Here is a 19,906-nt window from a genome sequence, read left to right as displayed (position 1 = left end):
TCTGCTGCTGCTCTCTGACCTGCCGTAGTGGGGGCTGAGAGTGGGGTCAGGGGGTCACCCTGATCCCACAGTGTTGATGGGGAGTGATATGAGCAGGTGACGATATGAGCAGGTGACGATATGAGCAGGTGACGATATGAGCAGGTGACGATATGAGCAGGTGACTATATGAGCAGGTGACTATATGAGCAGGTGATTATATGAGCAGGTGACGATATGAGCAGGTGACTATATGAGCAGGTGACGATATGAGCAGGTGACTATATGAGCAGGTGACTATATGAGCAGGTGACGATATGAGCAGGTGACTATATGAGCAGGTGACTATATGAGCAGGGAACAATATGAGCAGGTGACGATATGAGCAGGTGACGATATGAGCAGGTGACGATATGAGCAGGTGACGATATGAGCAGGGAACAATATGAGCAGGTGACGATATGAGCAGGTGACGATATGAGCAGGGAACAATATGAGCAGGTGACGATATGAGCAGGTGACGATATGAGCAGGTGACGATATGAGCAGGTGACGATATGAGCAGGTGACGATATGAGCAGGGAACGATATGAGCAGTGAACGATATGAGCAGGTGACGATATGAGCAGGTGACGATATGATCAGGGAACGATATGAGCAGGGAACAATATGAGCAGGTGACGATATGAGCAGGTGACGATATGAGCAGGGAACAATATGAGCAGGTGACGATATGAGCAGGGAACGATATGAGCAGTGAACGATATGAGCAGGTGACGATATGAGCAGGTGACGATATGAGCAGGTGACGATATGAGCAGGGAACGATATGAGCAGGTGACGATATGAGCAGGGAACGATATGAGCAGGGAACAATATGAGCAGGGAACAATATGAGCAGGGAACAATATGAGCAGGTGACGATATGAGCAGGTGACGATATGAGCAGGGAACGATATGAGCAGGTGACGATATGAGCAGGGAACGATATGAGCAGGTGACGATATGAGCAGGGAACGATATGAGCAGGGAACAATATGAGCAGGGAACAATATGAGCAGGTGACGATATGAGCAGGTGACGATATGAGCAGGTGACGATATGAGCAGTGACGATATGAGCAGGGAACAATATGAGCAGGTGACGATATGAGCAGGGAACGATATGAGCAGAGAACGATATGAGCAGGTGACGATATGAGCAGTGACGATATGAGCAGTGAACGATATGAGCAGGTGACGATATGAGCAGGGAACAATATGAGCAGGGAACGATATGAGCAGGTAACGATATGAGCAGGTGAGGATATGAGCAGGTGACGATATGAGCAGGTGACGATATGAGCAGGTGACGATATGAGCAGGGAACAATATGAGCAGGGAACGATATGAGCAGGTAACGATATGAGCAGGTGAGGATATGAGCAGGTGACGATATGAGCAGGTGACGATATGAGCAGGGAACAATATGAGCAGGGAACAATATGAGCAAGGAACAATATGAGCAGGTGACGATATGAGCAGGTGACGATATGAGCAGGTGACGATATGAGCAGGGAACGATATGAGCAGGTAACGATATGAGCAGGTGACGATATGAGCAGTGAACGATATGAGCAGGTGACGATATGAGCAGGGAACGATATGAGCAGGTAACGATATGAGCAGGTGACGATATGAGCAGTGAACGATATGAGCAGGTGACGATATGAGCAGGGAACAATATGAGCAGGGAACGATATGAGCAGGTAACGATATGAGCAGGTGAGGATATGAGCAGGTGACGATATGAGCAGGGGACGATATGAGCAGGTGACGATATGAGCAGGTGACGATATGAGCAGGTGACGATATGAGCAGGTGACGATATGAGCAGGTGATGATATGAGCAGGGAACGATATGAGCAGGTGACGATATGAGTAGTGAACAATATGAGCAGGTGACGATATGAGCAGGTGACGATATGAGCAGGTGACGATATGAGTAGGGAACGATATGAGCAGGTGACGATATGAGTAGGGAACGATATGAGCAGGTGACGATATGAGCAGGTGACGATATGAGCAGGTGACGATATGAGCAGGTGACGATATGAGTAGGTGACGATATGAGCAGGGAACGATATGAGCAGTGAACGATATGAGCAGGGAACGATATGAGCAGGGAACGATATGAGCAGGTGACGATATGAGCAGGTGAGGATATGAGCAGGTGACGATATGAGCTGTGAACGATATGAGCAGGGAACGATATGAGTAGTGAACAATATGAGCAGGTGACGATATGAGCAGGTGACGATATGAGCAGTGACGATATGAGCAGGTGACGATATGAGCAGGTGACGATATGAGCAGGGAACAATATGAGCAGGTGACGATATGAGCAGGTGACGATATGAGCAGGTAACGATATGAGCAGGTGACGATATGAGCAGGGAACGATATGAGCAGGTGACGATATGAGCAGGTGACGATATGAGCAGGTGACGATATGAGCAGGTGACGATATGAGCAGGTGACTATATGAGCAGGTGACTATATGAGCAGGTGACTATATGAGCAGGTGACGATATGAGCAGGTGACGATATGAGCAGGGAACAATATGAGCAGGTGACGATATGAGCAGGTGACGATATGAGCAGGTGACTATATGAGCAGGTGACTATATGAGCAGGTGACTATATGAGCAGGTGACGATATGAGCAGGTGACGATATGAGCAGATGACGATATGAGCAGGGAACGATATGAGCAGGTGACGATATGAGCAGGTGACGATATGAGGAGAGAGAATGTCCTGGTCATTAATCACTACATTCCTCGGAGCAGAGTTTGACGAGCGGCAGTTAAAGTGACTGGCTGTTGAGACTAATATACAGCTGCTCGATGGCTGGGACACAGCTGGGACACAGCTGCGACACATACAACAGCTGCTTGATGGTTGGGACATATCTGGGACACAGCTGGGACACATACAACAGCTGCTTGATGGTTGGGACACATCTGGGACACATACAACAGCTGCTTGATGGTTGGGACACATCTGGGACACATACAACAGCTGCTTGATGGTTGGGACACATCTGGGACACATACAACAGCTGCTTGATGGTTGGGACACATCTGGGACACATACAACAGCTGCTTGATGGTTGGGACACATCTGGGACACATACAACAGCTGCTTGATGGCTGGGACACAGCTGGGACACAGCTGCGACACATACAACAGCTGCTTGATGGTTGGGACACATCTGGGACACAGCTGGGACACATACAACAGCTGCTTGATGGTTGGGACACATCTGGGACACATACAACAGCTGCTTGATGGTTGGGACACATACAACAGCTGCTTGATGGTTGGGACACATCTGGGACATATACAGTAGCTGCTTGAGGGCTGAGACACAGGTGGGACACATTCAGCAGCTGCTTGATGGTTGGGACACATCTGCGAAACATACAACAGCTGCTTGATGGTTGGGACACATCTGGGACACATACAGCAGCTGCTTGAGGGCTGAGACACAGCTGGGACACATACAGCAGCTGCTTGAGGGCTGAGACACAGCTGGGACACATACAGCAGCTGCTTGAGGGCTGAGACACAGCTGGGACACATACAGCAGCTGCTTGAGGGCTGAGACACAGCTGGGACACATACAGCTGCTGCTTGATGGCTACAACACAGGTGTACAACAAGGACCAGCAGCTGCCTGATGGCTACAACACAGGTGTACAACAAGGCCCAGCAGCTGCCTGATGGCTACAACACAGTTGTGCAACAAGGGCCAACAGCTGCCTGATGGCTACAACACAGGTGTACAACAAGGCCCAGCAGCTGCCTGATGGCTACAACACAGTTGTGCAACAAGGGCCAACAGCTGCCTGATGGCTACAACACAGGTGTACAACAAGGACCAACAGCTGCCTGATGGCTACAACACAGGTGTTCAACAAGGACCAACAGCTGCCTGATGGCTACAACACAGGTGTACAACAAGGTCCAACAGCTGCCTGATGGCTACAACACAGGTGTACAACAAGGTCCAACAGCTGCCTGATGGCTACAACACAGCTGGGACACATACAGCTGCCTGATGGCTACAACACAGGTGTTCAACAAGGACCAACAGCTGCCTGATGGCTACAACACAGGTGTACAACAAGGACCAACAGCTGCCTGATGGCTACAACACAGGTGTGCAACAAGGGCCAACAGCTGCCTAATGGCTACAACACAGGTGTAGGACCAACAGCTGCTTGATGACTACAACACAGGTGTACAACAAGGACCAACAGCTGCCTGATGGCTACAACACAGGTGTTCAACAAGGACCAACAGCTGCCTGATGGCTACAACACAGGTGTGCAACAAGGACCAACAGCTGCCTAATGGCTACAACACAGGTGTAGGACCAACAGCTGCTTGATGACTACAACACAGGTGTACAACAAGGACCAACAGCTGCCTGATGGCTACAACACAGGTGTTCAACAAGGACCAACAGCTGCCTGATGGCTACAACACAGGTGTGCAACATGGCCCAGCAGCTGCCTGATGGCTACAACACAGCTGGGACACATACAGCTGCTGCCTGATGGCTACAACACAGCTGGGACACATACAGCTGCTGCCTGATGGCTACAACACAGCTGGGACACATACAGCTGCTGCCTGATGGCTACAACATAGGTGTTCAACAAGGTTCAACAGCTGGTTGATGGCTACAACACAGCTGGGACACATACAACTGCTGCCTGATGGCTACAACACAGGTGTTCAACAAGGTCCAACAGCTGCCTGATGGCTACAACACAGCTGGGACACATACAGCTGCTGCCTGATGGCTACAACACAGCTGGGACACATACAGCTGCTGCCTGATGGCTACAACACAGCTGGGACACATACAACTGCTGCCTGATGGCTACAACACAGGTGTTCAACAAGGTCCAACAGCTGCCTGATGGCTACAACACAGCTGGGACACATACAGCTGCTGCCTGATGGCTACAACACAGCTGGGACACATACAACTGCTGCCTGATGGCTACAACACAGGTGTTCAACAAGGTCCAACAGCTGCCTGATGGCTACAACACAGCTGGGACACATACAGCTGCTGCCTGATGGCTACAACACAGCTGGGACACATACAGCTGCTGCCTGATGGCTACAACACAGCTGGGACACATACAGCTGCTGCCTGATGGCTACAACACAGGTGTACAACAAGGACCAACAGCTGCCTGATGGCTACAACACAGGTGTACAACAAGGACCAACAGCTGCCTGATGGCTACAACACAGGTGTACAACAAGGACCAACAGCTGCCTGATGGCTACAACACAGGTGTACAACAAGGACCAACAGCTGCCTGATGGCTACAACACAGGTGTACAACAAGGACCAACAGCTGCCTGATGGCTACAACACAGGTGTACAACAAGGACCAACAGCTGCCTGATGGCTACAACACAGGTGTTCAACAAGGACCAACAGCTGCCTGATGGCTACAACACAGGTGTGCAACATGGCCCAGCAGCTGCCTGATGGCTACAACACAGCTGGGACACATACAGCTGCTGCCTGATGGCTACAACACAGCTGGGACACATACAGCTGCTGCCTGATGGCTACAACATAGGTGTTCAACAAGGTTCAACAGCTGGCTGATGGCTACAACACAGCTGGGACACATACAGCTGCTGCCTGATGGCTACAACACAGGTGTTCAACAAGGTCCAACAGCTGCCTGATGGCTACAACACAGCTGGGACACATACAGCTGCTGCCTGATGGCTACAACACAGCTGGGACACATACAGCTGCTGCCTGATGGCTACAACACAGCTGGGACACATACAGCTGCTGCCTGATGGCTACAACACAGCTGGGACACATACAGCTGCTGCCTGATGGCTACAACACAGGTGTACAACAAAGACCAACAGCTGCCTGATGGCTACAACACAGGTGTACAACAAGGACCAACAGCTGCCTGATGGCTACAACACAGGTGTACAACAAGGACCAACAGCTGCCTCATGGCTACAACACAGGTGTACAACAAGGACCAACAGCTGCCTGATGGCTACAACACAGGTGTTCAACAAGGACCAACAGCTGCCTGATGGCTACAACACAGGTGTACAACAAGGACCAACAGCTGCCTGATGGCTACAACACAGGTGTACAACAAGGACCAACAGCTGCCTGATGGCTACAACACAGGTGTACAAGGGCCAACAATCAGTGTGTCACCGGGCTGTCCTCCGACACCACCTACAGCGAGTCTCAAACTTTGCTATACCCTTTGTTTACCTTTTTCTATTGCAGGAAATGTTTGCAATATTGGGTATAGTGCTGCCACCTGTGCGTGTTATAGCAGCATTATGTCACATTAAGTTGGAAATAAAGTAACGCGGGCAGTAGACATTCGAGAAAATGGCTAAAATTTTTGTAAATTCCTAAAAAAAAACGTTTTGCTCCAGCTTGAAACAATTAAGTAACCTCAGCTGTCGAGAAAGTATTTGCCAGTTTTGTAAGCAGTTAAAGTAATTAAGGAATTACTAACTTTTCCGCTAAAGAACGAGTCTGGTGATATTTTTGCGACTTCAGCTTTCCTTGCGGAAAGTTAAAATGATACTGTATTGTTTACCCTTAAAGAACTTGAAGACAAAAGACTGCACCAACCTGAGACCCGCAATAACACACACTCTGGCCAGTGTGTTCACCTGCGTGCCTTACTCGGGCCCCCTGGCAGTCACCATAGGCGCCACCATGCACCTGTAGCGACCATTATTACACAAGGGGGACCATTAAGCAGCTGTATATTAATCTGACAGCCAGTTAAGGGGCGTCCTGGTAATGCCAGAGTAGTGTGGGGTGGAGAGATGGGTGTGTGGGTGCGTTCAGTGCTCCTACAACCCAAGCTGCTCACTATAGTACACAACATTCATGTTTAGTGTAACTCCAGTCAGCGAATGTTATTATGTCAGGTGTAGTAATCTCTCAGATTTGAGTTAGTGATTTGGTTCTCATACATATTAGGCAGGATTGTTAGCTGTGTATAGTTTTTTCTAAAATGCAAATCATGTGACTGGATCTGCTGTATAATTTTTCTGTAACAAGATAGTGAATGAATATATATATATATATATATATATATATATATATATATATATATATATATATATATATATATATATATATATATATATATATATATATATATATATATATATATGTGACCATTATTGAAAGTAGACTCATTTTAATTCACTCTAAAGTACCTTTATGATCAGGTTTGCTCAATATGTCGATGTACAGGGCCACTCAATGGTACAAAATTTTAATATAAACACACACACACACACACACACACACACACACACACACACACACACACACACACACACACACACACACACACACACACACACATCACGGGAAGAACAACATTAGCACATTCCTCCCATGTTTACAGCACTAACAACGTTCTGGAGAAAACACTATATTAGTTCTCAGTTTAAAGTTATAGTCATGAGCCATCACTTGTCAGACTACGACACAGTCCCTAACTACTGGCCACTGGCTTTAAGGACATATACCTTCTCCTTAATGATAATTGTCTAATTATTACCCACCGAGATTCTAAACTTAGAGATAACATGACCGCCCTAGCTAAACCACTATGTCTTGTGGCTTCTTAACTCTTGAAGACAACGACCCTTTCATTACAAAAATTCTCCCTGTTTTGTTGAAAGACATCGACTGCTTGTTGTTTAAGACTGTGATCCTTGTTTAAACTGTTGGGGAACACGGCTTATAAACTCTAGGACACGGCCTCATATCATACTATTAAAGATGCCTACCCTTAAACTAAGGGGACACGGGGCCCTTTACCTTATAACTATGGGGGAAACATCGGCCCTTAAATTACGGGACATGACCCTTAACTAACAACATTAGGGGACACCGGCTCTTCACTTTATTAAAATTATTGGGGACATAATAAGCCTATACCTTGTACTGTTGTGGACGCGGCCCCTCACCATGTCTGTGTTTCTCATGTGCCCTCCACCCACGTTTTTCCCACCATTCGTTTGGACTGGACCTTCGGACGATGTACAACAGCTGGTAAGCCGAGATTCTTCTGCCATCTTGCGATTAACTCAGAACTTTATAGTGCGGCCTTCAGGTGGAAGCTTTCCCAGTGCTCTGTGATCCGTCTTCTATACCGGCTTAACGGTCAAGCAAATTAACGGTTCTAACGGTCACTTATAATTTCAAACGCTAATTCTATTTACATTCAGGCGTCATAATATATATATATATATAAATTACTGCTATTTGAAAGCTGATTTTTGTTCTAATTTCTAAACAAATTAAAAAATATATATATTTTTAAATCAATTACACATTGACTTTCATTTAAATCCAGATCTAAGTATCTTGTAATTTTCATATATTTAAATTGTTTTAAGTGAAACACGAATCTGAAGATTAACAAGAAGACAATCCTCAACAAATGTTGATTCTGTGATGTATTAATTGTCATATTTTGTTCTATAATATATATTTTCTGTCATTTGTAATTCATAGACATACAGAATTCATTTTAAAGACTTTAGAGTTGGCATACTATGTATACTTTACAACAGTGATCTTTCATTTCTGCTAAACTGTTTAGATTGACTTCATATGAATTAATTATGCACAGTAAATAATAATTGTGTTAACCTAATATTGCTCATTTTCTTGTCTGGTAACTTTATCAATATTCTGGAACACTTGCAACAGTTGGAAAACTTCCATTCAAGACTGCATTTAGCTCGTTAGTTAGTTAATTCATTAATATATATATATATATATATATATATATATATATATATATATATATATATATATATATATATATATATATATATATATATATATTACTGCTTAGCCTGTGGTTAATTATGTGCGCTGTGAAAACAGTCACTTATGTATCGATCAAGCAGTTCACTGTTTGATCTTTGTCAGTAGAGGCCAGCATGAGACACAAGTGTGACTGGTGGTGGTGGTGGCCTGGTGAGACACAAGTGTGACTGGTGGTGGTGGTGGTGGCCTGGTGAGACACAAGTGTGACTGGTGAGGGTGGTGGTGGTGGCCTGGTGAGACACAAGTGTGACTGGTGAGGGTGGTGGTGGTGGTGGTGGTGGCCTGGTGAGACACAAGTGTGACTGGTGAGGGTGGTGGTGGCCTGGTGAGACACAAGTGTGACTGGTGAGGGTGGTGGTGGCCTGGTGAGACACAAGTGTGACTGGTGAGGGTGGTGGTGGCCTGGTGAGACACAAGTGTGACTGGTGGTGGTGGCCTGGTGAGACACAAGTGTGACTGGTGGTGGTGGTGGTGGCCTGGTGAGACACAAGTGTGACTGGTGGTGGTGGTGGTGGCCTGGTGAGACACAAGTGTGACTGGTGGTGGCCTGGTGAGACACAAGTGTGACTGGTGGTGGTGGTGGTGGCCTGGTGAGACACAAGTGTGACTGGTGAGGGTAGTGGTGGCCTGGTGAGACACAAGTGTGACTGGTGAGGGTGGTGGTGTTGGCCTGGTGAGACACAAGTGTGACTGGTGGTAGTGGTGGTGGTGGTGGTGGCCTGGTGAGACACAAGTGTGACTGGTGGTGGCCTGGTGAGACACAAGTGTGACTGGTGGTGGTGGTGGTGGCCTGGTGAGACACAAGTGTGACTGGTGAGGGTGGTGGTGGTGGCCTGGTGAGACACAAGTGTGACTGGTGGTAGTGGTGCTGGCCTGGTGAGACACAAGTGTGACTGGTGAGGGTGGTGGTGGTGGCCTGGTGAGACACAAGTGTGACTGGTGGTGGTGGTGGTGGCCTGGTGAGACACAAGTGTGACTGGTGAGGGTGGTGGTGGTGGCCTGGTGAGAAACAAGTGTGACTGGTGGTAGTGGTGGTGGCCTGGTGAGACACAAGTGTGACTGGTGGTGGTGGTGGTGGTGGCCTGGTGAGACACAAGTGTGACTGGTGATGGTGGTGGTGGCCTGGTGAGACACAAGTGTGACTGGTGGTGGTGGTGGTGGCCTGGTGAGACACAAGTGTGACTGGTGGTGGTGGTGGTGGTGGCCTGGTGAGACACAAGTGTGACTGGTGGTGATGGTGGTGGCCTGGTGAGACACAAGTGTGACTGGTGGTGGTGGTGGTGGCCTGGTGAGACACAAGTGTGACTGGTGGTGGTGGTGGTGGTGGTGGTGGCCTGGTGAGACACAAGTGTGACTGGTGGTGGTGGTGGTGGCCTGGTGAGACACAAGTGTGACTGGTGAGGGTGGTGGTGGTGGCCTGGTGAGACACAAGTGTGACTGGTGGTGGTGGTGGTGGTGGTGGCCTGGTGAGACACATGTGTGACTGGTGATGGTGGTGGTGGCCTGGTGAGACACAAGTGTGACTGGTGGTGGTGGTGGTGGCCTGGTGAGACACAAGTGTGACTGGTGAGGGTGGTGGTGGTGGCCTAGTGAGACACAAGTGTGACTGGTGGTGGTGGTGGTGGCCTGGTGAGACACAAGTGTGACTGGTGGTGGTGGTGGTGGTGGTGGTGGTGGCCTGGTGAGACACAAGTGTGACTGGTGGTGGTGGTGGTGGTGGTGGCCTGGTGAGATACAAGTGTGACTGGTGGTGGTGGTGGTGGTGGTGGTGGCCTGGTGAGACACAAGTGTGACTGGTGGTGGTGGTGGTGGTGGTGGTGGCCTGGTGAGACACAAGTGTGACTGGTGGTGGTGGTGGTGGTGGTGGCCTGGTGAGACACATGTGTGACTGGTGATGGTGGTGGTGGCCTGGTGAGACACAAGTGTGACTGGTGGTGGTGGTGGTGGCCTGGTGAGACACAAGTGTGACTGGTGAGGGTGGTGGTGGTGGCCTAGTGAGACACAAGTGTGACTGGTGGTGGTGGTGGTGGCCTGGTGAGACACAAGTGTGACTGGTGGTGGTGGTGGTGGTGGTGGCCTGGTGAGACACAAGTGTGACTGGTGGTGGTGGTGGTGGTGGTGGCCTGGTGAGATACAAGTGTGACTGGTGGTGGTGGTGGTGGTGGTGGTGGCCTGGTGAGACACAAGTGTGACTGGTGGTGGTGGTGGTGGTGGTGGTGGCCTGGTGAGACACAAGTGTGACTGGTGGTGGTGGTGGTGGTGGCCTGGTGAGACACAAGTGTGACTGGTGAGGGTGGTGGTGGTGGCCTGGTGAGACACAAGTGTGACTGGTGAGGGTGGTGGTGGTGGCCTGGTGAGACACAAGTGTGACTGGTGGTGGTGGTGGTGGCCTGGTGAGACACAAGTGTGACTGGTTGTGGTGGTGGTGGCCTGGTGAGACACAAGTGTGACTGGTGAGGGTGGTGGTGGCCTGGTGAGACACAAGTGTGACTGGTGGTGGTGGTGGTGGTGGTGGTGGCCTGGTGAGACACAAGTGTGACTGGTGAGGGTGGTGGTGGTGGTGGTGGTGGTGGCCTGGTGAGACACAAGTGTGACTGGTGAGGGTGGTGGTGGCCTGGTGAGACACAAGTGTGACTGGTGGTGGTGGTGGTGGCCTGGTGAGACACAAGTGTGACTGGTGATGGTGGTGGTGGCCTGGTGAGACACAAGTGTGACTGGTGGTGGTGGCCTGGTGAGACACAAGTGTGACTGGTGGTGGTGGTGGTGGCCTGGTGAGACACAAGTGTGACTGGTGAGGGTGGTGGTGGTGGTGGTGGCCTGGTGAGACACAAGTGTGACTGGTGAGGGTGGTGGTGGTGGTGGCCTGGTGAGACACAAGTGTGACTGGTGGTGTTGGTGGTGGCCTGGTGAGACACAAGTGTGACTGGTGATGGTGGTGGTGGCCTGGTGAGACACAAGTGTGACTGGTGGTGGTGGTGGTGGCCTGGTGAGACACAAGTGTGACTGGTGGTGGTGGTGGTGGCCTGGTGAGACACAAGTGTGACTGGTGAGGGTGGTGGTGGTGGCCTGGTGAGACACAAGTGTGACTGGTGGTGGTGGTGGTGGCCTGGTGAGACACAAGTGTGACTGGTGAGGGTGGTGGTGGTGGCCTGGTGAGACACAAGTGTGACTGGTGAGGGTGGTGGTGGTGGTGGTGGTGGCCTGGTGAGACACAAGTGTGACTGGTGAGGGTGGTGGTGGTGGTGGTGGTGGCCTGGTGAGACACAAGTGTGACTGGTGAGGGTGGTGGTGGTGGCCTGGTGAGACACAAGTGTGACTGGTGAGGGTGGTGGTGGTGGCCTGGTGAGACACAAGTGTGACTGGTGGTGGTGGTGGTGGTGGCCTGGTGAGACACAAGTGTGACTGGTGGTGGTGGTGGTGGTAGCCTGGTGAGACACAAGTGTGACTGGTGGTGGTGGTGGTGGCCTGGTGAGACACAAGTGTGACTGGTGGTGGTGGTGGTGGTGGCCTGGTGAGACACAAGTGTGACTGGTAGTGGTGGTGGTGGTGGCCTGGTGAGACACAAGTGTGACTGGTAGTGGTGGTGGTGGCCTGGTGAGACACAAGTGTGACTGGTGAGGGTGGTGGTGGCCTGGTGAGACACAAGTGTGACTGGTGGTGGTGGTGGTGGCCTGGTGAGACACAAGTGTGACTGGTGAGGGTGGTGGTGGTGGTGGTGGCCTGGTGAGACACAAGTGTGACTGGTGGTGGTGGTGGTGGCCTGGTGAGACACAAGTGTGACTGGTGAGGGTGGTGGTGGTGGCCTGGTGAGACACAAGTGTGACTGGTGGTGGTGGTGGTGGTGGTGGCCTGGTGAGACACATGTGTGACTGGTGATGGTGGTGGTGGCCTGGTGAGACACAAGTGTGACTGGTGGTGGTGGTGGTGGCCTGGTGAGACACAAGTGTGACTGGTGAGGGTGGTGGTGGTGGCCTAGTGAGACACAAGTGTGACTGGTGGTGGTGGTGGTGGCCTGGTGAGACACAAGTGTGACTGGTGGTGGTGGTGGTGGTGGTGGTGGTGGCCTGGTGAGACACAAGTGTGACTGGTGGTGGTGGTGGTGGTGGCCTGGTGAGATACAAGTGTGACTGGTGGTGGTGGTGGTGGTGGTGGTGGCCTGGTGAGACACAAGTGTGACTGGTGGTGGTGGTGGTGGTGGTGGTGGCCTGGTGAGACACAAGTGTGACTGGTGGTGGTGGTGGTGGTGGCCTGGTGAGACACAAGTGTGACTGGTGAGGGTGGTGGTGGTGGCCTGGTGAGACACAAGTGTGACTGGTGAGGGTGGTGGTGGTGGCCTGGTGAGACACAAGTGTGACTGGTGGTGGTGGTGGTGGCCTGGTGAGACACAAGTGTGACTGGTTGTGGTGGTGGTGGCCTGGTGAGACACAAGTGTGACTGGTGAGGGTGGTGGTGGCCTGGTGAGACACAAGTGTGACTGGTGGTGGTGGTGGTGGTGGTGGCCTGGTGAGACACAAGTGTGACTGGTGAGGGTGGTGGTGGTGGTGGTGGTGGTGGCCTGGTGAGACACAAGTGTGACTGGTGAGGGTGGTGGTGGCCTGGTGAGACACAAGTGTGACTGGTGGTGGTGGTGGTGGCCTGGTGAGACACAAGTGTGACTGGTGATGGTGGTGGTGGCCTGGTGAGACACAAGTGTGACTGGTGAGGTGGTGGTGGTGGCCTGGTGAGACACAAGTGTGACTGGTGGTGGTGGTGGTGGCCTGGTGAGACACAAGTGTGACTGGTGGGGTGGTGGTGGTGGTGGTGGTGGCCTGGTGAGACACAAGTGTGACTGGTGGTGGTGGTGGTGGTGGCCTGGTGAGACACAAGTGTGACTGGTGGTGGTGGTGGTGGGTGGGCCTGGTGAGACACAAGTGTGACTGGTGGTGGTGGTGGTGGTGGTGGCCTGGTGAGACACAAGTGTGACTGGTGTGGTGGTGGTGGTGGCCTGGTGAGACACAAGTGTGACTGGTGGGGTGGTGGTGGTGGCCTGGTGAGACACAAGTGTGACTGGTGAGGGTGGTGGTGGTGGCCTGGTGAGACACAAGTGTGACTGGTGGTGGTGGTGGTGGCCTGGTGAGACACAAGTGTGACTGGTGAGGGTGGTGGTGGTGGCCTGGTGAGACACAAGTGTGACTGGTGAGGGTGGTGGTGGTGGTGGTGGTGGCCTGGTGAGACACAAGTGTGACTGGTGAGGGTGGTGGTGGTGGTGGTGGTGGCCTGGTGAGACACAAGTGTGACTGGTGAGGGTGGTGGTGGTGGCCTGGTGAGACACAAGTGTGACTGGTGAGGGTGGTGGTGGTGGCCTGGTGAGACACAAGTGTGACTGGTGGTGGTGGTGGTGGTGGCCTGGTGAGACACAAGTGTGACTGGTGGTGGTGGTGGTGGTAGCCTGGTGAGACACAAGTGTGACTGGTGGTGGTGGTGGTGGCCTGGTGAGACACAAGTGTGACTGGTGGTGGTGGTGGTGGTGGTGGCCTGGTGAGACACAAGTGTGACTGGTAGTGGTGGTGGTGGTGGCCTGGTGAGACACAAGTGTGACTGGTAGTGGTGGTGGTGGCCTGGTGAGACACAAGTGTGACTGGTGAGGGTGGTGGTGGCCTGGTGAGACACAAGTGTGACTGGTGGTGGTGGTGGTGGTGGCCTGGTGAGACACAAGTGTGACTGGTGGTGGTGGTGGTGGCCTGGTGAGACACAAGTGTGACTGGTGGTGGTGGTGGCCTGGTGAGACACAAGTGTGACTGGTGAGGGTGGTGGTGGCCTGGTGAGACACAAGTGTGACTGGTGGTGGTGGTGGTGGCCTGGTGAGACACAAGTGTGACTGGTGAGGGTGGTGGTGGCCTGGTGAGACACAAGTGTGACTGGTGGTGGTGGTGGTGGTGGCCTGGTGAGACACAAGTGTGACTGGTGGTGGTGGTGGTGGCCTGGTGAGACACAAGTGTGACTGTTGAGGGTGGTGGTGGTGGTGGTGGTGGTGGCCTGGTGAGACACAAGTGTGACTGGTGAGGGTGGTGGTGGTGGCCTGGTGAGACACAAGTGTGACTGGTGAGGGTGGTGGTGGTGGCCTGGTGAGACACAAGTGTGACTGGTGGTGGTGGTGGTGGCCTGGTGAGACACAAGTGTGACTGGTGGTGGTGGTGGTGGTGGCCTGGTGAGACACAAGTGTGACTGGTGGTGGTGGTGGTGGTGGCCTGGTGAGACACAAGTGTGACTGGTGGTGGTGGTGGTGGTGGCCTGGTGAGACACAAGTGTGACTGGTAGTGGTGGTGGTGGTGGCCTGGTGAGACACAAGTGTGACTGGTGGTGGTGGTGGTGGTGGTGGCCTGGTGAGACACAAGTGTGACTGATCGTGGCCTGGTGAGACACAAATGCCCCCACACAGAGGTCACTTCACCTACCCTCAACCAAACCAGTGATCCATGTGACTGTTGGTGCTGGGCACAAGTTATCACAGGTATGGATGGTTGCGACCCGTCACCTCACGCTCACTACACCCCTAATTACTCCAAATTTTAAATATTTAACATAAAGCAAGAAATATATTAACTGTGTTTTTTAAGTACGATAATTATGTTTCAGATATGTAATAATTGTTTTTCAACTCTCCATACTGAGCCTCACATGTCTCATTTGCGTAGGAATATGATCAATGATATGTAGAAGAGTGTGTGAGTGCTCTGTGTTGTGTAGAGATAAGGTGTGTAAGGTGTGGCTCAGGTGTGGTCACACGTGTATTGATGTCAACAACTAGAACTCACCTATTGCAAATGTTAAACGTCATCACAGCTGTTGATGACTTACGTGATGGCACAATGTATGATGACAGGGGCTACGAGAATCATCACTACCACACCTTGCCAGCCACACTCATTAAACTTATTACTGTTTATAAATATGAAAATGTTTCATTGTAAAGTTGTTTAACTACTTCGAATCTGCTGTCTTGGCATACCAGTAACCGTAGCCTCGGCTGATCTTCCATCTGAAGTCGTACAGTAATTAACTATAAGATTCCATATAAAATCTGAAGTTAAAATAATTCCAACTCCCAATGCCTCTCGCCAAATTTATTTAGTGAATCCCTTGTGATAAACTGGAGCAAAGAGAGTGACGGTGGGTGTTGGAGGAGTGGGCTGACTGACTGAGGGAGGCTCTTGTTTACATGTTATGGCGGTCTTTGCAGGAGAAGACAGAACCCTACTTCCTCTTCATCTTCTGCGTGGAGGCCTCTCTCAAGATCCTCGCCCTCGGCTTCGTCCTCCACCCACGCTCCTACTTGAGAAACATCTGGAACATCATGGACTTCGTGGTTGTGGTGACGGGGTAGGTGCTCCTTCAGATGTTTCTTGGCGGGAGGTTTTTGTGGTTAGGGGTGATAGGGGGTTTGGAAGAGGACAGGGAAATACAGGGAAATACAGTGTCTAGGTAGACAGGTTAGGGGAGAATCTTGTAGCTTGTGGAGAGTTACAATCACACATGGAGATGTGTGATTGTTGGATATGTGGTGTGGAGGCTGTGACCTCATGTAGAGCTGTTGTTGTTGTTTTAGATTTAACTAAGAACGAAATGTCCATGTAGCACGGGCTATGGTGAGCCCGTAATGCTGGAGTGGGGGTATCATAGGGACGAGTCCTCTTGCTCTCTCCAGGGGATCATTGTATGTGTCCCTGGCGTAGGTGTTGTTCTCTGTGGAGCAGAAATGTCAGTTTTCTAGTACAAAGTAAAATACTGGAAAACAATGGGGTGAACAATAAATACATCAATATAATGTAGTCCATCTTTCTGTTATATCACATGTGACGAACATTTATTATATAGTATATTTAAAATATGGACAGTTTAAACAAAATTATTTGTCTAATGTTTATCTGATTTGCAAAAATTGTGTAATTAGAAAATCCAGATTAAAATAAAGACTAACTTAAACCAGATCCAACAAACGCCTCGTATTATTAGGATATAAGGGGTAATAAGCAACAGAAGCAAGGGTTAAGGGGTAATAAGCAACAGAAGCAAGGGTTAAGGGGTAATAAGCAACAGAAGCAAGGGTTAAGGGGTAATAAGCAACAGAAGCAAGGGTTAAGGGGTAATAAGCAACAGAAGCAAGGGTTAAGGGGTAATAAGCAACAGAAGCAAGGGTTAAGGGGTAATAGGAAACGGGGAATAATACACAATGGAAGGCGCAGATTGGGTAATGCTTGACACACAATATGTCATAGATGCTTTTGTTTACTGAGATCTGGGTCATTAGCAAATGCTTAAAGAGTTCCTTGTGAAAGTGGATGTTATAGACAACAGCTTAAAGCTGGTGGAGGTTGACCTGTCAAACTTTCATGTTGATTTCTTGTAGGTAATTTCAGGTGTTATTTCAGCAAGTTGAGGGTGTAGTCAATACTTTGCTGATGATGAGTTTTGGGCAATTTTTAATATTATTATTCTATATGTAGGAATATTTACCCAAATACTGAGGTAATATCTTCTCGTAGTATAATATTTCTTGCTGTTAAATTCAATATTAATTTTGGGATTATTTATGTCAGTAAAGTTGCTATAGTTGCTGTTTCTTGGGTTATATTTGTGTGGACATAGTTATTGCTGGATTAGATCTTAGTGTTAGATTCAGTAATCTATTATTATGTGTCTCGGGGTTGTTGGTATATGTATAAACATATAGTTTATTTTCAGAGTGTAGATGTGTAATGACATGTGTGTAATGATGTTTTTGTTATGACAGAGTCGTCAGCTGGTTGATGTGTCGCTCTGTCTGCACCCTAACTCTCTTTCTTTCAGCATATTCCACAGATGGCGACACCTCCGTCCTCACCCTTCAACTCTATATTTGCATATATATATATATATATATATATATATATATATATATATATATATATATATATATATATATATATATATATATATATATATATAGTGTGTAACCAAAGTCCTATCTCATACGAAAATTCAATTTGATTTTTTTTTATATTGAAATGTTAAAGTTGAATTCGTTTTACAATAATACTCATATCGATGAGTATTATTTGGTGATTGGTTAGTTTATAATATTTTGAAAATGTTTCTCTGTGAGAATTGACTTTGGTTACTTCCTCGGTGTGTGTGTGTGTGTGTGTGTGTGTGTGTGTGTGTGTGTGTGTGTGTGTGTGTGTGTGTGTGTGTGTGTGTGTGTGTGTGTGTGTGTTTGAACGAAGAAATTAACACGTTATGAATAATATGAAAACGTCTAACCATGGAGGAAAAACAAAACACATCAACAAAAGTATAAATAATGCAAGACAATACAATACTTGAAATATATTGGCGGGCAAAATGAAGGAGAAATATGTAGTGTACAATGTCTTTATAATATTATTACATCATGAAGATAAGGAAAAGAGGAAGCTGATGACGGCCTTATGACCACTACAAGTTCCTGAATCATTGTTCCTATCTTGACCAGACCACACACTAGAAGGTGAAGGGACGACGACGTTTCGGTCCGTCCTCGACCATTCTCAGGACGGGTCCAGGGACGAACCGAATGAGAATGGTCCAGGACGGACCGAAACGTCGTCGTCCCTTCACCTTCTAGTGTGTGTGGTCTGGTCAACATACTTTAGCCACGTTATTGTGACTCATCGCCTTCATTGTTCCTATGGGAATAGTTGTTTAATAATTATCTTGATAAGATCATGTTTTAATTTACGCATTAAAAAGGGATTTTGGCGTAGCAAAGTATTATGTATATATTATAGCAATATCAGCACAGAAAATTCACCCCCAAAACCAGTTTTATGCTTATCATATTTTTCTGGTTTTGAAAACGTTGTTTAGGCTTGAAACTAGTTCATTTACATGTGTTTAATTGTGAAATTACCTTTGGGAGCTTGTGTGTTAGAACCTGCCCTCGTATAATAACTGTGTCATTTAGAAAAGACCCAGTTAGAGATGTCTATATGCTATGAAAGTCTAGCATACAAAAATGTTAAATTTCAAATATCACAGCTTAAATATTCTGTAGGAAGAAGTTCTATTTATTAATTTGTCCTACAATTCTCAACAAACAGATTGGAAGAGGCGTTCTTCAGTCACAAATTGTTAAAAAAAAATTAATAGAAGTATTACTGAATCTGCCTTAATACAAAGTACAGAGCCATACAACGTGAATATTAGCAATGGTTTGCACACACGTGGATCCATTTTTAATGAATCAATTAAAAAGTGATCTTATCAAGATAATAGACAACTATGCCCATAGGAACAGTGATTCAGGAACTTGTAGTGGTCATAAGGCCGTCTTCACCTTCCTCTTTTCCTTATCTTCATGATGTAATATTATAAAGACATTATCATCTCAGTAACACCTTTATTTTACCTCCATGTGTATTCTTTGATGTGTTGATAGACACAAACGTGCTAAACTAATTTCCTGTTTCATTTTCCCTTCATGATTATACGTTTTGATATATATATATATATATATATATATATATATTATATAGATAGATGTATAATGGGATAGAAGAGGTGAGCAGGATAGTTGCCAGTGAGGATGGTTTAAGACGCCAGAAGGTGGTGAGTGCCTCTGGTAAGGTTGGACCATCGCTGCTTGGCAACCATCCAGCTGAACAGCCCCATCATGCCTATATTGTGTCATTAACTATAATATATATATATGTATGTCCTTAACGAGGTTCTATCAGTCACAGGCTGCCTACTGTCCCCATTTATGCGAATCCCCATTCAGATTCAATTGATTTAATAAAGTCATGTAATGTACTTTGCATGGGATATTTCAAAATTGCTAGAATAGGAGAGAATACATTCAGGTTCCATCACTCTTTTGTCATTTAATAAATAATTATCAAAGATGATATATTACATTTACTGTAGTTGTTAACGAGTGCACCATAGTTGAAGTGTTGACCTGTCAAGGGTGGGAAGCTGTCAAGTTGCTAGTCT

The 19,906-nt window shown here is 48.4% G+C and overlaps 1 protein-coding gene across 1 annotated transcript in view; it reads left to right on the top strand.

Moving 5' to 3' along the window:
* cac (calcium voltage-gated channel subunit cacophony) overlaps positions 1-19,906 on the top strand; it is a 749,704-nt gene that overhangs the window by 331,040 nt on the left and 398,758 nt on the right. The window contains exon 5 of the mRNA XM_069307633.1: positions 16,134-16,273. Coding sequence (XP_069163734.1) covers positions 16,134-16,273 — 140 coding nt within the window. The remainder of the gene's footprint in view (positions 1-16,133; positions 16,274-19,906) is intronic.

This window comes from Procambarus clarkii, chromosome 60 (genome assembly GCF_040958095.1).
Source record: "Procambarus clarkii isolate CNS0578487 chromosome 60, FALCON_Pclarkii_2.0, whole genome shotgun sequence".
Lineage (NCBI taxonomy): Eukaryota > Metazoa > Arthropoda > Malacostraca > Decapoda > Cambaridae > Procambarus > Procambarus clarkii.
Note: the sequence above shows the minus strand (reverse complement) of the source record. Positions and strands in the feature narration are given on the sequence as shown.